Source organism: Oncorhynchus masou, chromosome 32 (assembly GCF_036934945.1).
Source record: "Oncorhynchus masou masou isolate Uvic2021 chromosome 32, UVic_Omas_1.1, whole genome shotgun sequence".
Taxonomy (NCBI): domain Eukaryota; kingdom Metazoa; phylum Chordata; class Actinopteri; order Salmoniformes; family Salmonidae; genus Oncorhynchus; species Oncorhynchus masou.
Genome location: NC_088243.1, coordinates 59,509,679 through 59,530,835, shown reverse-complemented (window position 1 = coordinate 59,530,835; position 21,157 = coordinate 59,509,679). Strand labels below are relative to the sequence as shown.

At 41.7% G+C, this 21,157-nt stretch overlaps 1 protein-coding gene and 1 long non-coding RNA gene across 2 annotated transcripts in view; both read left to right on the top strand.

Moving 5' to 3' along the window:
• Window positions 1-1,302: 1,302 nt before the first annotated feature.
• The window catches only part of LOC135527052 (uncharacterized), a 75,755-nt gene continuing 55,900 nt past the window's right edge, over window positions 1,303-21,157 (top strand). The window contains exon 1 of the long non-coding RNA XR_010453397.1: window positions 1,303-1,806. This is a non-coding gene — a long non-coding RNA (uncharacterized LOC135527052). The remainder of the gene's footprint in view (window positions 1,807-21,157) is intronic.
• Window positions 16,086-17,903, top strand: LOC135526334 (transcription factor Sox-3). Its single transcript, XM_064954627.1, has one exon. The coding sequence runs from the start codon at window positions 16,314-16,316 to the stop codon at window positions 17,214-17,216; it is 903 nt and encodes a 300-aa protein (XP_064810699.1). The 5' UTR covers window positions 16,086-16,313; the 3' UTR covers window positions 17,217-17,903.

The window sequence follows — 21,157 nt, the reverse complement described above, 5'->3', positions numbered from 1 at the left end:
AGTCAAGTTCTTCCACACCGATCTTGACAGACCATTTTTGTATGGACATCGCTTTGTGCACGGGAGCATTGTCATGCTGAAACAGGAAAGGACCTTCCCCAAACTGTTGCCACAAAGTTGGAAGTACAGAATCCTCGAGAATGTCATTGTATGCTAAGATTTCACTCCACTGGAACTAAGGCCTAGCCCGAACCATGAAAGACAGCCCTAGACCATTATTTCTCCTCCACCAAACTTTACAGTTGGCACTAACCATTGGGGCAGGTAGCGTTCTCCTGTCATCCGCCAAACCCAGATTCGCTTGCATGGTTGTGTGCTTGAATTTATACACCTGTCAGCAATTTGTGTGGCTGAAATAGCCAAATCCACTCATTTGAAGGGGTGTCCACATACTTGTGGCCATGTTGTAGGTTTGTGTTGTATTGGCTGTATAAAGCACACAGGGAAAGAGAGGGGTCACAGGAAGTAAAGTGACCCCTTTAGGGTCAATGTAATCTTCATTAATCCCAGGTAGACTGGGAGCTTTGAGTGTCCTCCTCTCGCACTTCACTCCAACCTAGAGATACGGGGAAGATGAAACTTAACACTGGGACAAGGCTCAAGGCTATGAGCCTCCCCTCACCCCCAACACACACACACAGCCTACCTCTCTCTACACACACACACACACACACACACACAGAAACACACAATCAAGCATTACACTGAATGCCTTATCGATTGCTAGCATGTTAGTCCAAAGCCCCATTGGGCGCTCATGCTCTGAGAGATGGGAGGTTAAAGGCTTCTTAAATGTCTATATCAATCTGCAGGGTTGTCACAGTGACAAAGACTGGAAACAGAACATCATTAGCTGTCAGCACGTGTCACGCAGGATCATCAGAACAACATCCTAGAAGTGGATGGATGGCCCTGACTGTCACTATCTCTATGGACATTAGGGCTAGATCAGCTTCTAATGGCATTGCTGTAAATTCTGTTTCTGTCCCCAAATGGTTTTTATAGTTTGAACTCAGATGATCAATAATGTATTTGTACTTAGTTAACCTGCTGAGATGACATGAGTATGTCTTAGAAATCCAGAAATGCATTATCCAGTATTACAGTGGATCTAATAGCACTGGATTGCATTGTTTCTCTTAATACAATCTGTTGAATACTAATGTGCTTTTGACCCAGTAAGGGTATTGTCCATTCACGGCCACACAACGAGCATTGTAGTCCATTCTCCTGGGATAGGAGACATTTTGTTTTTGTGCTCTTTTCACACCAGCGCTCCCTTTTCCCACAGAAACCCTCTCCTTTCTCCCGCTCCGAGGCAGCCCTTTTCAAACCGGGAAGCTCCAGGTCAGTTTCCCTTTCCAAGTTTTACGGCCTGCCATGTTGTCCATTCTGCTCAGCTATTTAAAAAATGTTGAATATCAACAATGGCTTTCACTGGTGTATTGTCAACTTTTGTATGAAGCAATCTTGGCTGAATGAGATGGGTCCCAGAGCAGGGAGGGCTTGGCTGCGGCATGCACCGCAACACCACTGGCGCCTGCCTGGCTCTCTCTCTCTCTCTCTCTGCTGCAGGCAGGATCAGGGAGGCAGGAGCAGCCGTCCCTCTAGTCCCTGTCTCAGCCCAGCCGCTGGGGTCTGCATGGGGCTGGGAAAGCCACCCCCTCGTCAGTCCTCTCTGCGAACCCATCCTCATCCCAGGTTCCCCTCCCCCTGCCTCTGGCCCTGTCGTCTGGGAGCCCCTGAAGGTGTGACACCTCACACAGGAATCGGAGAGCAGGAGCCCCGGGGGCCAGTCAGAGCTGGGTGAGTGTCTGTGCGTGAGCTAGTGGTGGTTGGGAGTTGTGAGGGAGGGAAGTGGGAGGGTGGTGTAGAGAGCTGGTGTGTGTCGCTCCGTTCTGTTCTCTTGAGTTCGGTTCTCTATAGCTCTATGTAGTTCCGAGGTGGCAGAAAAGCTAAGGGCAACACGTTTTTGGCCTTCATGTTTCACAATGTTTTTATTTGCAAATCCTCACATTCCTACTCATCGAGTAGGAATGCATTTACTGTACGATAAATCATGGAAACATTGTCACGTCCTGTCTGCCAAAAATATCAGATGACTACAGATATCTAATTCTCTGTAAAGGTATTACTGTTGGTCCTGATTCCATCATTGTGTATTGTGTGTTTATTGAGTGACAAAGTTGGTAAAAAATTGTAGGGCAAAAATTCAAGTCACATGGTGGACACGGCCAACAGAAGAGGCAATGTGATTAGTATTGCTTTCAGAGCAGGTGTGTTGCTTTAGATCAGAGCTCAAACTAATGGCGAGTTGGTGATATATAAATACAAATACAGACACAATACAGCTTGCTGACTGCAATGTACTGAATTGTATTCATACACAAATTCCGTTAGCCTAGCTCACATGGATTCAATCAGTACCAGTTTTAGAGGACTCTAAATCGAACTTCAAAACCACCCCAAAGACAACCCTCGTAACAATTTATGTAATGCATGGCATGATTTACTATTCCCTTCATACGCCTGAATACCTTTGTGCGTTTATGCTGCTGATCGTGTGTTTGTACAAGCACGTGGGTCCGTGTTTTGAGTGAGTGAGTGAGTGAGTGAGTGAGTGAGTGAGTGAGTGAGTGAGTGAGTGAAAGAAATAAAATATGAAAGTGAGAGTGCTCCAGTTGGCGGTAGCTAAGTGTCACTGCGTTGCTGTCAGTGAGGAGTGCAGTGAGTCTGTGAGACATCTCCTCTCCACTGGAGCAGCAGCTTGTATCTGCCATTGACATGCCAGTCTCCGGGACATTGAGCTGTCCTCATCTCACCCCTGTTGTGGAACACTTGCGTGCGGGCACTATGATTCAAGTCAGCACTGTCGTATGCGCAAAGTACAGTTGAAGTCGGAAGTTTGCATACACCTTAGCCAAATACATTTAAACTCAGTTTTTCACAATTCCTTTAATCCTAGTACAAATTCCCTGTTTTAGGTCAGTTAGGATCGATCACCACTTTATTTTAAGAAAGTGAAATGTCAGAATAATAGTAGAGAGAATTATTTATTTCAGCTTCTATTTCATTCATGACATTCCCAGTGGGTCAGAAGTTTACATACACTCAGTTAGTATTTGGTAGCATTGCCTTTAAATTGTTTAACTTGGGCCAAACGTTTCAGGTAGCCTTCCACAAGCTTCCCACAATAAGTTGGGTGAATTTCGGCCCATTCCTCCTGACAGAGCTGGTGTAACTGAGTCAGGTTTGTAGGCCTCCTTGCTCACACACGCTTTTACAGTTCTGCACACAAATCTTCTATAGGACTGAGGTCAGGGCCTTGTGATGGCTACTCCAATACCTTGACTTTGTTGTCCTTAAGCCATTTTGCCACAACTTTTGAAGTATACTTGGGGTCATTGTCCATTTGGAAGACCCATTTGCGACCAAGCTTTAACTTCCGGACTGATGTCTTGAGATGTTACTTCAATATATCCACATAATTTTCCTCCCTCATGATGGGAGGAATTTCCTCCACATAATTTTCCTCCCTCTATCCACAACATGATGCTGCCACTCCCATGCTTCACGGTTGGGTGGTGTTCTTTGGCTTGCAAGCCTCACCCTTTTTCCTCCAAAAATAACGATGGTCATTATGGCCAAACAGTTCTATTTTTGTTTCATCAGACCAGAGGACATTTCTCCAAAAATAACCATCTTTGTCCCCATGTGCAGTTGCAAACCGTAGTCTGGCTTTTTTATGCCGGTTTGGGAGCAGTGGCTTCTTCCTTGCTGAGCGGCCTTTCATGTTATTTCGATATAGGACTCGTTTTACTGTGGATATAGATACTTCACGGTCCTTGCTGTTCTGGGATTGATTTGCACTTTTTGCACCAAAGTACGTTCATCTCTTGGAGACAGAACGTGTCTCCTTCCTGAGCGGTATGACGGCTGCGTGGTCCCATGGTGTTTATACTTGCTTCCTATTGTTTGTACTGATGAATGTGGAACCTTCAGGCATTTGGAAATTGCTACCAAGGATGAACCAGTCTACAATTTTTTTTCTGAGGCGTTGGCTGATTTCTTTTGATTTTCCCATGATGTCAAGCAAAGATGCACTGAGTGTGAAGGTAGGCCTTGAAATGCATCCACAGGTACACCTCCAATTTACTCAAATGATGTCCATTAGCCTATCAGAAGCTTCTAAAGCCATGACAGCCATTTTCTGGAATTTTCCAAGCTGTTTAAAAGACACAGTCAACTTAGTGTATGTAAACTTCTGACCCACTGGAATTGTGATACAGTGAATTATAAGTGAAATAATCTCTCTGGAAACAATTGTTAGAAAAATGTCTTGTCATGAACAGAGTAGATGTCCTAACCGACTTGCCAAAACTATAGTTTGTTAACAAGAAAGGTGTGGAGTGGTTGAAAAACAAGTTTTAATGACTCCAACCTAAGTGTATGTAAACTTCTGACTTCAACTGTGTGTGTCATTCTGACTGAGATCCCCTTCATTTAATTTTGGGGCTCCCGAGTGGTGCAGTGCTCTAAGGCACTGCATCTCAGTGCTAGAAGCGTCACTACAGACCCTGGTTTGATTCCAGGCTGTATCACAACCGGCCGTGATTGGGAGTCCCATAGGGCGGCGCACCGTCCGGGTTAGGGTTTGGCCTGGGTTTAAAAAAATGATCCCCTGTACAAGTGAAAGGCACCGGCTCTCTGAACGTAGTGTATACACAGGCCATAACCTGCACCATGACAAACCATCAGTATTAAAGCTTCCATGACTGGACCATAGATACATTGTTAAGTCTGTTCCTATATTGTTAGTACTGCTAAAAGCATATTACCTCGGTCAGTAATGTTCACAACCTAATGTCCTGTAAGTGTGATGCCATACTGTCTGTTTATTTACCAGAATGGTGTCAGTTCTGATTTAATGCTCGTGTGTTGGTCAGTGTCTTTTTGAGGAGGTAGCTGTATTTTCTAATATAGGTTACATGTTGAAACCACCTCAAAACATTTGTCCTCATTCCAGATGATGTTTTCTGCATATGTAGACCACAGGAGGCTGCTGAGGGGAGGACAGCTCATAATAATATCTGGAACAGCGCGAATGGAATGGCATCATACACATGGAAACCATGTTTGATGTATTTGATACTAGTCCACCTATTCCACTCCAGCCATTTCCACGAGCCTGTGCTCCCCAATTAAGGTGCCACCAACTTCCTGTGGTGTAGACTATGCACACGTTCATGTGCTATTGCTTGTGTTGTACATGTTACCAAATGTTTTTATAAACTCTGTAGTTTGGGTCCTGGATGCTGATTGGCTTAAAGCCGTGGTATATCGGACATGACAAACTGGGTGGTTCGAGCCCTGAATGCTGACTGGCTGACAGCCATTGTATAGTAGACCATATACCACGGGTATGACAAAACATTTATTTTTACCGTTCTAATTACATTGGTAACCAGTTTATAATAGCAATAAGGCACCTTGGGGTTTGTTATATACAGCACCTTAGGAAAGTATTCAGACCCCTTGACTTTTTCCACATTTTGTTACACTACAGCCTTATTCTAAAATGGATTAAATAAATGAAAATCTTCACTAATCTACACACAATATACCATTATGACGAAGTGAAAACAGGTGTTCAGACATTTTTGCAAATTTATGAAAAATTAAAAAACTGATTACCTGATTTACTTAAGTATTCAGACCTTTTGCTATGAGATTAGAAATTGTCATCAGATGCATCCTGTTAAGTTGATCATCCTTGATGTTTCTACAACTTGATTGGAGTCCACCTGTGGTAAATTCAATTGATTGGACATGATTTGGAAAGGCACACACCTGTCTATACAAGGTCCCACAGTTGACGGTGCATGTCAAAGCAAAAACCAAGCCATGAGGTCGAAGGAATTGTCCGTAGAGCTCAAAGAGAGGATTGTGTCGAGGCACAGATCTGGGGAAGGGTACTAAAACATTTCTGCAGCATTGAAGGTCCCCAAGAACACAGTGGCCTCCATCATTCTTAAATTGAAGAAGTTTGGAACCACCAAGTCTCTTCATAGAGCTGGCCGCCTGGCCGCCTGGTCAAACTGAGCAATCAGGGGAGATGACCAAGAACCCAATGGTCACACTGACATAGCTCTAGAGTTCCTCTGTGGAGATGGTAGAACCTTCCAGAAGGACAACCATCTCTGCAGCCTTTATGGTAGAGTGGCCAGATGGAAGTCACTCCTCTGTAAAAGGCACATGACATCCTGCTTGGAGTTTGCCAAAAGGCACCTAAAGACTCTCAGACCATGAGAAACAAGATTATCTGGTCTGATAAAACCACGATTGAACTATTTGGCCTGAATGACAAGCGTCACGTTTGGAGGAAACCTGGCACCATCCCTACGGTGAAGCATGGTGGTGGCAGCATCATGCTGTGGGAATGTTTTTCAGCGGCAAGGACTGGGAGACTAGTCAGGATTGATGGCAAAGATGAAATGAGCAAAGTACAGAGAGATCCTTGATGAAACTCTGCTCCAGAGCGCTCAGGACCTCAGGTTCACCTTCCAACAGGACAACGACCCTAAGCACACAGCCATGACAAAGCAGGAGTGGCTTTGGGACAAGTCTGTGAATGTCCTTGAGTGGCCCAGCCAGAGCCCGGGATTTGAACCACGATCAAACATCTCTGGAGAGACCTGAAAATAGCTGTGCAGCAGTGCTCCCCATCCAACCTGACATAGTTTGAGAGGATCTGCAGAGAAGAATGGGAGAAACTCCCCAAATACAGGTGTACCAAGCTTGTAGCTTCTCACTCAAGAAAACTTGAGGCTGTAATCGCTGTCAAAGGTGCTTCAACAAAGTACTGAGTAAAGGGTCTGAATACTTATGTAAATGTCACATTTCAGTTTTTTTTTTTTATACATTTGCAAAAATGTGAAAAAACAGTTTTTGCTTTGTGATTATGGGGTATTGTGCATACATTGATGAGGGAAAAACAAACATTTTAATCAATTTTAGAATAAGACTGTAACCTAAATCTGAATAGTTTCCGAATGCACTGTATGGCCAATATACCTTGGCTAAGGGCTGTACTCCACATTGTGTTGTGCTTAAGAACAGCCCTTAGCCTGTATATTGGCCATATACGGCAGGTAGCCTAGTGGTTAGAGCGTTGGACTAGTAACCGGAAGGTTGCAAGTTCAAACCCCCGAGCTGACACGGTACAAATCTGTCGTTCTGCCCCTGAACAGGCAGTTAACCCACTGTTCCTAGGCCATCATTGAAAATAAGAATTTGTTCTTAACTGACTTGCCTAGTTAAATAAAGGTAAAATAAAATAAATAAAATAAATATACCACAAGCCCTCGAGCATTATTGTTTAAATATATCAAGGTATGATGCAAAATTATTTGTTTACTGTTCTAATTGTGTTGGTAACTAGTTTATAACAGCAATAAGGCACCTTGGGGGTTTGTGGTATATGGCCAATATAGCACAGCTAAGGGCTCCATCCAGTCACTCTGCGTTGCATTGTGCATAAGAACAGCCCTTAGCCGTGGTATATTGGCCATGTAGCACAACGCCTCTGGCTTTATTGCTTAAATAGACCCTGGTTAAGTCGTGAGTTGATATGTTGCTACCTCTGGAGGTCCAGCAGGGAGCACAATCCTCTGTTTCACCTCTCAAATTGAGCTAAACTCATCCCTCCTTACCACAGACAAGGTGACCACCAGTAGCACCCTCTTCTGAGGCTAGCCCATCCATTATCTTGTCAACACGCCCACTTCCACACCTTACTTTGGGCTCCGCACAGAACAATGGCTGTAATGAAATCATCAGTAATCCCCCAAAATCATCTCGTCACGCTCAAGGTAATTAATGTATTTGGAGGGCGATGGCTAACTCTTAATTAAATTGTGCCCTTTTTTAATGAGACCATGACTGAGACAAAATGTATGGTCACTATCTCCATTATCAAATGCTTGGCGTGCAACAGAGATTTGTCATTTTCACCCAAATTATGCATAGATTAGGCATAATGACGCTAATGATTAATATATCAATTTATTATTGTTTGTTTCTCTCTTAAAGATTTGTTAAATTACATTTGGTAATTACCTCAGCCACCTTTTGGCTACTGTAAAAGCATCAATTTCTGCAGTTAATGCACAAGGTATTCCTATTCCACATTTATTTTGGGGGAAAAGACAGAGAACAACTTCATGGTATTAATCATATTACAACATTGGGTTTATTTAATTAATTAAAGATACACTCTGCAAATTAATTTTGCATTCTCACAATATTATCTTAAACTAATGAATGCTTGACAAAGAGACTGTTTCTTTTTTCAAAAAAGGGGCTAGATTAGTGGTATCTCAATTATGGCTAAAACAAAAAAGCAGCCACGTGCTGGAGCATGACGTGAAGCAAGAAAGTGACAATTCAGCACTTTCTCCGAAACAATAAAGGAGAAAGTTTCTATTGTTTTGGGAGAACTGACAGAACATGCCAATGATTCAAAAGATACATGGGAAATAATGAGTGCTGTAATTAACCATGAAGCAGGCAATAAGAGTCTTTAAAACGATAATGCAGAGTAGACAGAGGTGGTTCATCAAATGTGTTTTACAGGTGGCAACATCACTAAACAAGGAGGCATCATCAGCCTGCAGACAGACAGGGTATTGTGTTATAAAGCCAGCAGCCTAGGTTAGAACAATGACATTAAGCATACCTTACCCAGAGTCATATACACTCTCTATGGCTCTGACTATACTTACCCCTCTGTCTCAGCACACATCTTTTGTGCTGACTGCATAGTATTCGCCACATTACACATATAGTGAAGGCATCCACATAGACCACCACAGATACAGGGCTACAGTTCGTCCAGAGAAGAGATGGCTGGATATGATTTGCCCATAGGGTCAATTGAGATGACAGAGATTACAACAGATTATAATCTAAAGGGTATTTTTTTCAATTCAGGAAATGGTCAACTACAGAATCTGCTCTGAACAAACATGGAAGTAGTCATGTTAGGTCCCCATTCTAAAACAATGGGTTGTTAGAACCCCCGGCTTGACTCACTAGCTCAGAAGCAATGAGCATATTTATAGAAACGTTCTGCTTAATTAAAACTTAATCGAAATTAGCTTTCAATGGTTGTGATTTTATAATGCAAGGTAATTCTTCATTTAATGCACCATATACCAACTGTGTTCTTATGGCTGTTTTTTAAATCATCCATACTAAAAGTAAGGGATTATTATTTTAAATGACCTCCACGGAGAAAAAAGAAATGGTATGTTCATTTTAAATGCTTCTTCTCTAATGCCCTTTTTGTGTGACATATGTTAATTATAACTTTGAGTTTCATTGGTTAATAACCTTTATATGAAATGCATATTTTGCTTAAAGGCCCAGTGCAGTCAAAAACGTGATTACCTATGTTTTATATATATTTCCACACTATGAGGTTGGAATAAGGCTGTGAAATTGTGAAAATTATAATAATGCCCTTTTAGTTTAAGATATGTTTGAAAAGACTGCCTGAAATTTCAGCCTGTTTTGGTGAGATGGTGTTTTGCCTTCTATGGTGACATCACCATGCGGTAAATTAGTTAACAGACCAATAAGAAGGAGAGTTCCAAACCTCTTTCCCAATAAAAGCTCATTTTCAGTTACCCCCTCCCCACACAAACCACTCCCAGGCAGTTCTAGCAAAATTCTTGCTTGAGAAATGTCCCTTTACTATGAGGCCATTTTAGTTTTTGACCCTTTTTAACCATTTAACAGTAAGGTACTTAATTGTTACCCAGAAATGATATTGAGGTAAAAACAGCTGCATTGGACCTTTAAGGAGTGACTAAATGATTTCCTAAACTCAGTCTATTCAACTTAGTCACACATTAAGTGTGTTATTTATTCTAAAACACAAGTAAACAACCCATTGCACTTTAGTGTTCAGGATATTCATTTGAAATAACCTTTTCCGGAGAGGAAGAAGGTATTGCTACAGTCCATTTAGACCTGAGAGTTGAAGCTCAAAGGTGAAGTGAGTTGTAGCTCCTCAGTGCAGGTGTGCGTGCGTGTCACACGTGTATAGGTGAGTAAGTGAGTCTGTGGGTGTGCCTGAGAAAATGTATTTATGTATGCAGCCTCGAATACGACACCAAGTAAGACACATAAACCCAGAAGTGGCTAGCCTCAGGACACTCGATTGGCTAATTGAGATGGAGCAGAGAGAGTGCTGGGTGGTCACGCCTTGTCTGCTGATGACAGTGGTGGGTTAAAGAGATTACACCAGGGACTGTGTGTGTCAGCAGCCGTGGCCCGGCCCTGCTCACACTGGAACACAATGAGCAAAGACATGCTTGGGCTGCTGGGGGAAAAAAACAAGCCTCCATTTCAGGCATTCCTCACAGACCGCTGCAGGAAGGACATAACATGTTGCATGTTGTCTTTGCGTCCCAGCTCAATTGAGAGGGTTACATTCCAGGGGGCCCAACAAAATCACATTTTATTTGTCACATGCGCCGAATGCAACAGGTGTAGAGCTTACCGTGAAACGCTTACTTCCAAGCCCTTAACCAACAATGCAGTTCAGAAAAATAGTAGTTAAGAAAACTATTTACTAAATAAAATAAACTAAATAAAAAGGGCAACAATAAAATAATAACGAGGCTATATACAGGGGGTACAGGTTAGTTGAGGTAATTTGGGTAATATGTTCATGTAGGTAGGGGTAAAGTGACTATGCATAGAAAATAAACAGTGAATAGCAGCATTGTTAAAAAAATGGGGGGGGTCATTGCAAATTGTCCAGGTAGCCATTTGATTAGCTGTTCAGCAGACTTATGGCTCGGGGTAGAAGCTGTTAAGAAGCTTCTTGTACCTAGATTTGACGCTCCGGTAACACTTGCCGTGCAGTAGCAGAGAACAGTCTAGGGTGGCTGGAGTCTTCTTTTCCTCTAGAGGTCCTGGATGGCAGGAAGCTTGGACCCAGTGATGTACTGGGCCGTACCCACTACCCAAGGTGCAATTTGGACATAATATAATGCCTCAGAGCTGAGCCTCACCGGTGCAATGAAAACACAACAAGTGACTCTTCTGCAGCAGTGGAAAAAAATGCACCTCTCTCCATTAGCTCCAATAGACATATGAAACACCACTAAAGGTCATTGGCCGTCTGTGAAAAGGGGAAGTTAGTAATGTTCTGAGTGTTGGTTTTGTTTATTTTTGAAGGTGTCACAGACAGTCCTTCCATCTAATGACTGACTGGGTCATGGACATGGCTTTCAATGACATGATGCTCTAACAGTCACACACTGCCTCTCATCCTCTGGTTCACAATCACACAGCTTGTTTAGTCATGAAACCCACTTCCCCCAGCCCTCATTTACACCCACTATGTGATGCATTGGGAGCAGTGATGCTATACCTACAGGCATCTCTTGTATCTTTAGCCTATGGAGTGACCAAATGTTGAGGAGTTGTTCCATCTGTCTGTTCTCTGCAATGTGTTAACAAAATTTGGGCATTATATTGTTTTAGAGAGAGAGAGAGAGAGAGAGAACACAGTCTTTTGTTTTCTTTTGGAAATTGACCCTCACATAATTCCCAAATATATATTTATAGATGGCATACAATCCTTGACATAGACTGTTTTTCGAAATGTTGCTAATGTGACAGATAAATGCTTAAAGATGCCAGCTAAATGAACCGTGCACAAATTAATCAAGGCTGCTCACGACTACTGCTTGATATGCTTGGCTACAACAGTGACGTAGGAGTTGCCGCGCACAAGATGCAAACTGATGTGATATCGTTAGGATTAATAAACAGACAGTAATTCTCGTCTGCTGCAGTGATGCTGTTGCTCGTTAATAAAAAAAATAATAATAATTATACGCACAATTGAAGAATATTGTCTGACACTGGCACACAGTTCGTGATAACCTTTGGTGTTCCATCGACTATTATGCATGGCACATTATGCCATTTGTAAATGGTCTACAGACAGCAGACTGAAAACATACTGTACAAAAATATGGAAATGGGAATACTGAGCCGGCTAAATGTAAATTAACATTCAGTTATAAATTAATAAACAATAATTAGTTAGTTTATTGACATACGGAGTGTGTATCCTGGTTATTTAACTTTGCAGAAATCTTTAATTTGGGGGATTCAAAGTTGTGGTCATTTTGTCAATGCACATTTTGTAATCTCTGGTGAAATGTGATTAGAAGCTAAAATGACCCTGCATTACATCCAGACATCAAACACATGAAAATATAGCCTATATACAGCAAAGCATGCGGTTAATAACATTAAACATCTACAGGAGCATGACTTCGTTCAAATATTATGACTTTTACAATAAACGACGGTAATAATCCCACTGTACTGCCCTTCCTTGAAGTGACCCATGCATATTATTTTAGGACGCAGCCGTTCACACTGGCACAATGGGAACAGCAGACCGTACGTAAATTGCATCTTCATTTGCATTCCTGGTCCAAAAATCATGCAAATCTTAATGAGACAGTCTCTATTGTGGTTGTAATTGAAAACCCATTCTTTATTAATTACTGTTTCTCAAAGGCCTTGTCCGCAGTCACTGAGCTGAAACAAAAAAAAGTTATTGATTCCAGAGGCCGTGGGGTTTAAATGGACATCTAATGCAATGGTTTATAGTCCGTTTGAGGGGATATCCATATTTTCCCAGTCCAAATGTAGAGTTTTCCCTTATGGATTAAATAGAGAACTGGCGAATCAGTTTCACATTTATAACACAGTTATTTTCTCTTTCATTGTATGCCAAGCAACAAACCCTTATAGCCAGCACCTAAAACCACCACAATGATTTATTTACAGTGATATTGATAAGGCTAGTTAAATACCACAGATACACCTCTCTATTCAATTTGGGGGGTTTACATCAGCCAAAAGTCTTTATTCAGAAATGATAGAACACATAAACGGCCAAGTCCAATATATTTATTTCAGTGGGGATATTATGTTTTTCATGCGCCTTGCAGCTCCGCGCCAGCACATTGTCCGTCCTGAACTCAATTTCTCTGGCCAAAAGCTTTATTCAGTCTGTTACGCTAAGTTTGCATAGGGAACTGCGTCTCCTTTCAATGGGGGAATTAATGCAGCTTTTGTGTCAATTAGACCGAAGTAGAATGAATTTGAATTAGCCTAAAGCCCTGCGCAAATAGCGTTGTTCATTATATACTATTTAGTATATCTACCCCCTTATCATATTGTGCGGATATGCGATAGCGGGGCTTTCTGCCATTTTGATATTGTTTATTTACTGCTCATTAACCAGATTCAGATAATCACTGGAATAGAGATTATACAACATGAAGGGTTGCAAATGTATTAGTGTAGGCTATAGTGTTTTATCCTGAATTCACCATCTGGGGAATATGCTTTTACCCAATACATTTTATTTAAAAATATATTTTTGTATACATTGGACTATAAAAAAACAGGCTTGGTTGGCCTGTTCTTGTCAATGAATGGGAGCTATTGGCCAATTGTTGATGACAGGGCACTCAATTGCTGCATCTATTGGTGATGCATAACAAGTTGATCAAATTAAAATGAAGGTCCTGTTCAGAAATCAACAGATATCAGATATGGCTACTATTGTTTGCATGCTCGTTGCACATTACTCTGCATACTTGAAAGTATTTGGAGTACATTTGTGAATGTTCAACAGTGTGATCTGAAAGCCGTGACGCTCTTGGGCCTGAGGGGCATGGAACTCGCTGAGGCCGAACACTGCCAGGCTTTGCTGGTGGTTCTCCTCGCCCTCCGCTGTCCTTAATTAGGAAATTAGGTACACATCATAGGTCCTCCTTACTGAGCCCCGAGTTTTTCTTTTCCCGCTGTCTGGTCGATTTCCATAAAAACGATTACAAGCGGATCCGTTTTTGAATCTTCCCAGATAAACAAATGATTGGTTTCTGAGAATTAGATCGGTTAACTCAAGTACAGAGGTTCAGCGACGTGTCCTGTGCTCTGTTAATGGCGGACCAATCAACACAGCTTTTCACTGAAATGCGCGGGGTGATGTCTGCTCTCAATTGATTTAACGTCGAGGCAAATCAATATTTTGATCTATGAGCTGGATAGCAAGTGTAGAACTGCGTTTCTATGGCTATTCATGTATTTTGTCTTCAACTAAATTAAATGTACTCGTTCTCTGACGGACTTGATTTAAATGTGGATTCCATTCAATATCCCCCTATAGACACATGTCCAATGTTCGCCATCGTCAAAGGTATTAGATCAAGTTGTTATTATGTGGTAGGCCTTATGGATACATTATTTAATGTCAGGCCTGTGTGTTTTCAAGCCTTGATAATAATTGTTGAAAAAAGGTTACAATATTTAATGTTTTCGATTTTGAAATCCAATTCATAAGCATAAATATGCTTACACAACTCATATGTTAGATGTAAATTGAGATTTTGAACTTCTTTGGGTGATATCGTGAAGTCTTTAGTGTGGAGAATTCCTTTTCATGAATATTTGAAACCCTAGAATGCTCACAGATCTGTGGTACTCAATACTGAGTGGCGGAGGTGTTAATTGAGGACGTTTTCGACTGGCGAAGGCTTGTAGTCATTAGCAGGTGTAAAGTTTGCCTGAGGGCTGCAAGAGAATGTCATATCGGTTTAAACTGCTCAACAGGGGCAGTGTTTCGGGTCGTTTGTAAAGCAACACATGTAAATCAGTGACTATACGCGGTGACCATTTTAATAACCATTAGCACTACAGAGCGAAAATGTTTTACGCACACGAGCTGTCGAATTTTACGACAAGGAAAATCGGAATATAAATTTTCTCAGAGCACCATCAACCATTCAAAATACTTTGTTCGAGCTGTAGGCAGTCCTCTCTCCACAAGAGGTCGTTGATGTATCATGGTTTTGTCTTTCGCCGGTGTGCCGAGATAAACCAAAACTAGTGGAGAAATAGCAAGTGAAGTCGCACTTGCAAATATAAACGGACACGGTAAACTGAAATTTTAATCCATTCTAATTGTGACAATTACGCACATTTGCAGTGTATTCCAATTAACCCACATTTATATTTCCAAAATGTTCAAGTTGATGCTTTTTTGATTAATCGGAATTTGTCAACATATTAACAATTTAATAAATGAATTCTAATTAAATTCATAAAAAATCTCTACTTTGAAAATGATAATCAGACAAATTTTCAATAGGCATTTTTTTTAACAGATTGGCGTCTGAAATTGGCTGTAATTGAAATGGTATTGACACAAACCCTTCCGTATGAGGGAGCACGATAACCTCAAATCCTATAGATGCCAGTACAGCACAATAGTATTATCTTGATATTTAAAGGACGTGAGAGAATTCATGAATGAAGGGAGAGAATACCACTTTTCTGCCTCGATATTTGCCTTGCACTCATTTAGGCCTTTTGGAACCCCGCCTCCATGTCGCCACTTGAATGGGATTATTTGATTTCCACCTTTTTCTTTACCAAGACCGTTTACAAATTAAAAAATTACGCCTGGCGCACTTGCTCTATATATAAACAGGGTTTGCCAGAATTAATTTATAATAGTTTTATACGCAAGTGTTACATGTAAAATTGTAAAGCACTGACAAGTCTATACCATTTACAAACTTCAACCTATATATTGAACTATTAGGCTAATATATTTGATGATCAATTTAAATTGTAGAGGAGATCCGTTCCATCAAATGTATTCGTTTTATTTTAAAACGTTACAGGCTAAGATTCCGTTTGTTTCACTCCGGATTCAGACATATTCTGCAACGTTTCGTGCATGTAACCTACATTTTAACGTCAAAATACAGATATACATTTAGAGTACGCTTTAATTACTTAGATGAACTAAAATATAATTTAACTGCCTTATAACGTGTTTTTTTTATGTATAAAGTTGAATATCTCTCTCCAACTCAGCCCAAAACAGAGCGCTATGATTGGTCGAGAGCCACTCATTGTTACACTGTCAATCCAAATCACATGGCCCAGGCACTAATAACAGCTGAGGTTGGCGGACAAGTTTGCAGAGTTCTGTTTTAGAGCCGTGGTGAACAGAGCTTGCTGACGAGAAGTGAGACATTGGAAGCACCTGGCAAACTAGCAATACCTAAGCTTCTTTTGACAACTTTTTTTCCTCACATGAGACTGGCGGTCAGTACTATTTCTACCTCTCTTTTAGTCTGAGGGTATTTTGTTATACATTTTCCGCGCCTGAGAGTTTACATTTAAAAGCCGTTTGAATGTATAACATGATGGAAACCGAGATCAAGAGCCCGCTCCCGCAGTCCAATTCGGGCTCCGCTGCGGGCAACAAGAACAACAGTGCCAACGACCAGGACCGGGTGAAGAGGCCTATGAACGCTTTCATGGTGTGGTCCCGTGGACAGCGGAGAAAGATGGCACAAGAGAACCCTAAAATGCACAACTCTGAGATCAGCAAGCGGCTCGGTGCAGACTGGAAACTTTTGACTGACGCAGAGAAGAGACCCTTCATCGATGAGGCCAAGCGTCTGCGCGCCATGCACATGAAGGAGCATCCGGATTACAAATACCGTCCCCGCAGGAAGACCAAAACCCTGCTCAAGAAAGACAAGTATTCTTTGCCAGGAGGACTTCTAGCGCCAGGTGCCAACACTGTTAACAACGGCGTCTCGGTGGGACAGCGGATGGACAGTTATGCACACATGAATGGCTGGACAAACAGTGCGTATTCCCTCATGCAGGACCAGTTGGCCTACCCTCCGCATCACAGCATGAATAGCCCTCAGATCCAGCAGATGCACCGGTATGAGATGGCAGGGCTCCAGTACCCCATGATGTCCTCGGCGCAGACCTACATGAACGCAGCGTCCACGTACAGCATGTCCCCAGCATACACGCAGCAGACCTCCAACGCCATGGGCTTGGGCTCCATGGCATCCGTGTGCAAGACCGAGCCGAGCTCACCTCCACCGGCGATTACCTCCCACTCCCAGAGAGCGTGTTTGGGGGATCTGAGGGATATGATCAGCATGTACCTGCCTCCGGGTGGAGACGGCGCGGATCACTCTTCCCTTCAGACCAGTCGGTTACACAGTGTACATCCGCACTATCAGACCGCGGGGACTGGCGTGAACGGAACGCTACCCCTAACCCACATTTAAAAAAATGACTAAACTTAAAGTACTTCGGATACTTGAACATTTTGTTTGCTAAAAAGAGTCGACGTTCAGTAGTTTTGTTTAAAACAATGAAATTGTATTTTTTATCTCAATGAGTTGTCCATGTTAAAAGCATTTTTAAAACTACATATCCTGGACTGAAGTTGAATGTTGAGCCCACCAGAGTAAATTGCATTGCAAAGAGTCTTTTATCATGAGTATACGCAATCAAATTCTGTAGGAGAAATGGACTTCTATATTTTAATGCCATTTTTTTTCTCTATGAAAAAGGCATATGGCCTCATGAAGACGCCATTGTATTTCAGAAAAGCTGGATGGAGAGTTGGATCATAAATGTTTACACTTAATTTGTAGAATGTCCGTTTGTGTCGGCTGTGTCAATCTTTGTAGTCTTTTTCTTTATGACCTAGGTTTTAATGAAATGTAAGACTGTGCGGGTCGCAAGCGCAAGTTTATTTATAGTACGTTGTTTTTTAAGCTTGTGAACCCTCTGTAGGCCTACGTCATGTTCCATTTTTTTTGTTTTGTGACAATTTCCCTTTCTGTGATGTTTTGACAGTGTCAGGTTAACCCATATCATGGGCCAAGAGGTTTTATTTAAAACTGAAGTTTCTACTTTAAGACCATCCTCTATTCTTTAAATGATGAATAAATTTGTACGAAACAATATTATCGACTCCTATGTTTTTTTGGTGATTGTGTGGGGGTATGAGCCGAGCGACGTGTGTTGTACTTGTCTATAGGGGATATGACGTGAGTTTGATGGGTGAAATCTGTCAGGTATCCTCGGAGATGCCGCCTCACAGAATGAAATGAGCAATAACATTGAACAGCGAGTGATTTATCTTAGACGATGGGTGTAACGAAGTGTGACTAAACTCAAACATGCTGGATGAACGCGGTCTATAACTCAAGTTTTCCTCAAATAGGCCTACTGTAAACAAAGTGTGAAATCTATGTCTAAAGTAGCGTGTAGCCCAATATTTTGGATAATTCTGTTAAATTTAATGACTAGCCTAATCTCTTCCAATTATTGAAATACAGGCCTATTTTACTTAATTTTGGTTGCAGAGTAAATTTTTGACTCCATGAATATGTAGCCCTATTCCTTAAATAAGGAGTATCAATGCCTAGCTTACTGACTTGTACAATTTGTTGGGACATAGGAAAACAATGCTGCACCTTTTAAATGTCTCGATGTAAAAGATAATGGGCCTATAAAAAGTATGCCTAACCATTCCAAGTTATTGCTGACATTTTTCCATACTTATCTGAGAAGGGAAATTGTTTAATTTACTCTCTCCTGAATTTAACTTCTTACTTCTAGGCCTATTGGACTGCTTTAATCAATAGTTTAGCTTAAGTTTCTTACCAACTTTTTCCATGTGGTTTCTTCCTTCAGACTTCATAAAATGATGACTTCTTCCTAAATATTTGGTCACATGATTAACTTCCCCTTTGGTTTCCAAGAAACAGGGGGGGCTCAATTTACCCCTTTGGCTCAACTTACCCCACTCTCCCCTACAATAGTAGCAGATACAAATGTGGATATAGGCCTATACATGTAAACCCATTCCTTTGTTGCACACAGTTTATCACCAACATGTTCAATTGGTTGGATAATGAGTGTGAATATGCATATATTAGTCAATATGTTTTGAATAAATGAATTAACAAACAAACATACAATTCATGTAGGAATTCATAGGTCTACACATTTTATTGACAAAGTATAATCTTCATTAAGCTTTTTTAAATAATTAATTTCCAGACACAATTCTTTTTATAATATTTTTTTGTCAGAATACTCAAAACCTGAAGAGTATTAGATTAAATAATTTAAATATTATGTAATTTAATTAGTCATCCTTGTTTTGAATGTGACTTGACAAACTGAATAAAACGCTTGAATATGAAACCGACTCATACACAGAAAAGTTTTCCTTCAGGTTTCTGCTTAGTTATTGCTGCTGTTAGGAAGTAAGATACTTAAAGAAGGGATTGAGTCCATTTGGATGTAATTCCTTACTCCTTATAACACACACACACACACACACACACACACACACACACACACACACACACACACACACACACACACACACACACACACACACATCTGAGACCATGTTTCTTGGCATTCCAGTACACTCCTTCTGTCCAACACCCTTACAGCAGAGGTATGGAGCAAGCAGGCAGGTCTATACTGGTGCAAAGCACCCTGGGATAGGTCACCCTGGACACCAAGATGGCTGGAGCGTTGGCTGTCCCGCTGGCCTTCCCACACTCCCTGTGGGATTTGATCCACAGCTCAGCAAAGCGGCCTGGATTAGCCCCACACACCTTTGTGGAGGGAAAGATTATCCAGACCTCCCTGCATTCACTGAAAGGGTCTTAAATCACTCTAGTGCGCCAGCGGCCGCCCGTCAGCTAATCACCCTCTCCAAGTCATTTTTTTGCAATTAAGCAGCTTTTCCCTCCCCGGTCGGCCATGTCAGAGGTGTTTGCACTGAGCCGGAGTCAGAGAGAATGGTGGTTTTGTGCCATCTGTCAAAATGTGCTAGATCAGTCAGTTGGTATGTGATCCCCGAGCGGAGCGGCTTCCAGCCCTCATAGTTTGTTTGATAACCGGGGAGGGTTCAGTTCTATGGTACTTTTCCATTAGGATAGCAAGGCCCTACAGGAAACATGATGCAAGTGTTATCAAAGTTCTACTGCTGCATTTGATGTAAGAGTTATCAAAGTTTTTCTGGTGCATTTGGGTGTAATGCATTGTTTTCCCATCTGAGTTCTTTGAAAACCATATACAGTACATGTAGCCAAGTAGCCAAACTATTATCTGTATTGTTTCCCCCGAGGACACTTATAACACGGCTAATCCTGATTTAGTTCTGAAATGAGATCTTGGAAAAACGTAAACTGTACAGTAAGTAGCCAAACCCTGATCTATTGATTGGGTGTGAATGTTCTGGCAGTGAGAACATTGTTGGTGTGCTGTTGGCCACCGTCAGCCCCCCCACACCCCCCTGCCCGCTGATCGCCCACAGGGCCTCTCTCAGGGCCTGTCATGTGGAGCCCTGTGCACACTCAGCAAGTGCGGGCATATCCCCACTTCCATCTGCCTATGACCTCACTGGGCCTGTTTGTTTAACCCCCCTCTCCAAAACGAACCTAATTATACCCTGTAGAACACGGATTCAGCGGATTCCCAGAGGATTCTATTTGCTGCTGTGTGGTGCTTGTGCTGGTTTGTGTTAATGCGTGTTTAACTGTTTGTGTGTGTCGTCATGCTTGATATCATTTTTCTTCTGGGAATTTTTTTATTCTCTTCCACTTACGTACATGCATTACATTTTTGTATTACAGAGCCTCAGTGTCAAATTTGAATTTCTATCAGTTTTTCCTGTTGTCTTTTCATTCAGTTGTGACAAGTCATGACACACTTATATGGGTGTCCTAGTATGTTAACTAGGTGTTGTGAGGGAATATGAGTAGGTGTTTTAGAGGGTTCCATCTACATCAATGTCATAAATGGAAAAGTAATTCTTAAAGTCTGTGACAGGCCCACTGACTGATGTTGGTGACATCACACGCCTACTATGTGGCCTGAACCTGCTCAGCAAGTCTATATCAGGACACACCTCGTTCCAAAAATGAACACACTTTTACATACTTAAATCAAGCTCTTACTCTTCAAACAGTCACTACGTGCGTCATCCAACATGGAAAATGGGTTAAGACTGATTTGTGCCATATAGTGTAGGTGACAGTTGCAGTGAGAAAGAAACTCAAATGAGATGTTAGACTTAGTCTGTCTATCAGGCTCCATTCCAGTTCAGAAGCAGACTTAGGATGTATTGGCATTGATCTGCTATGGCTGGAATCTCCAGGAGGCCCTTCCCTCTGATCTCAGCTGGCCTGGC

Bases quoted from the DNA above. Each gene is read 5' to 3' on its own strand.
- LOC135526334 (XM_064954627.1), top strand. From the start codon at position 16,314: ATGTATAACATGATGGAAACCGAGATCAAGAGCCCGCTCCCGCAGTCC.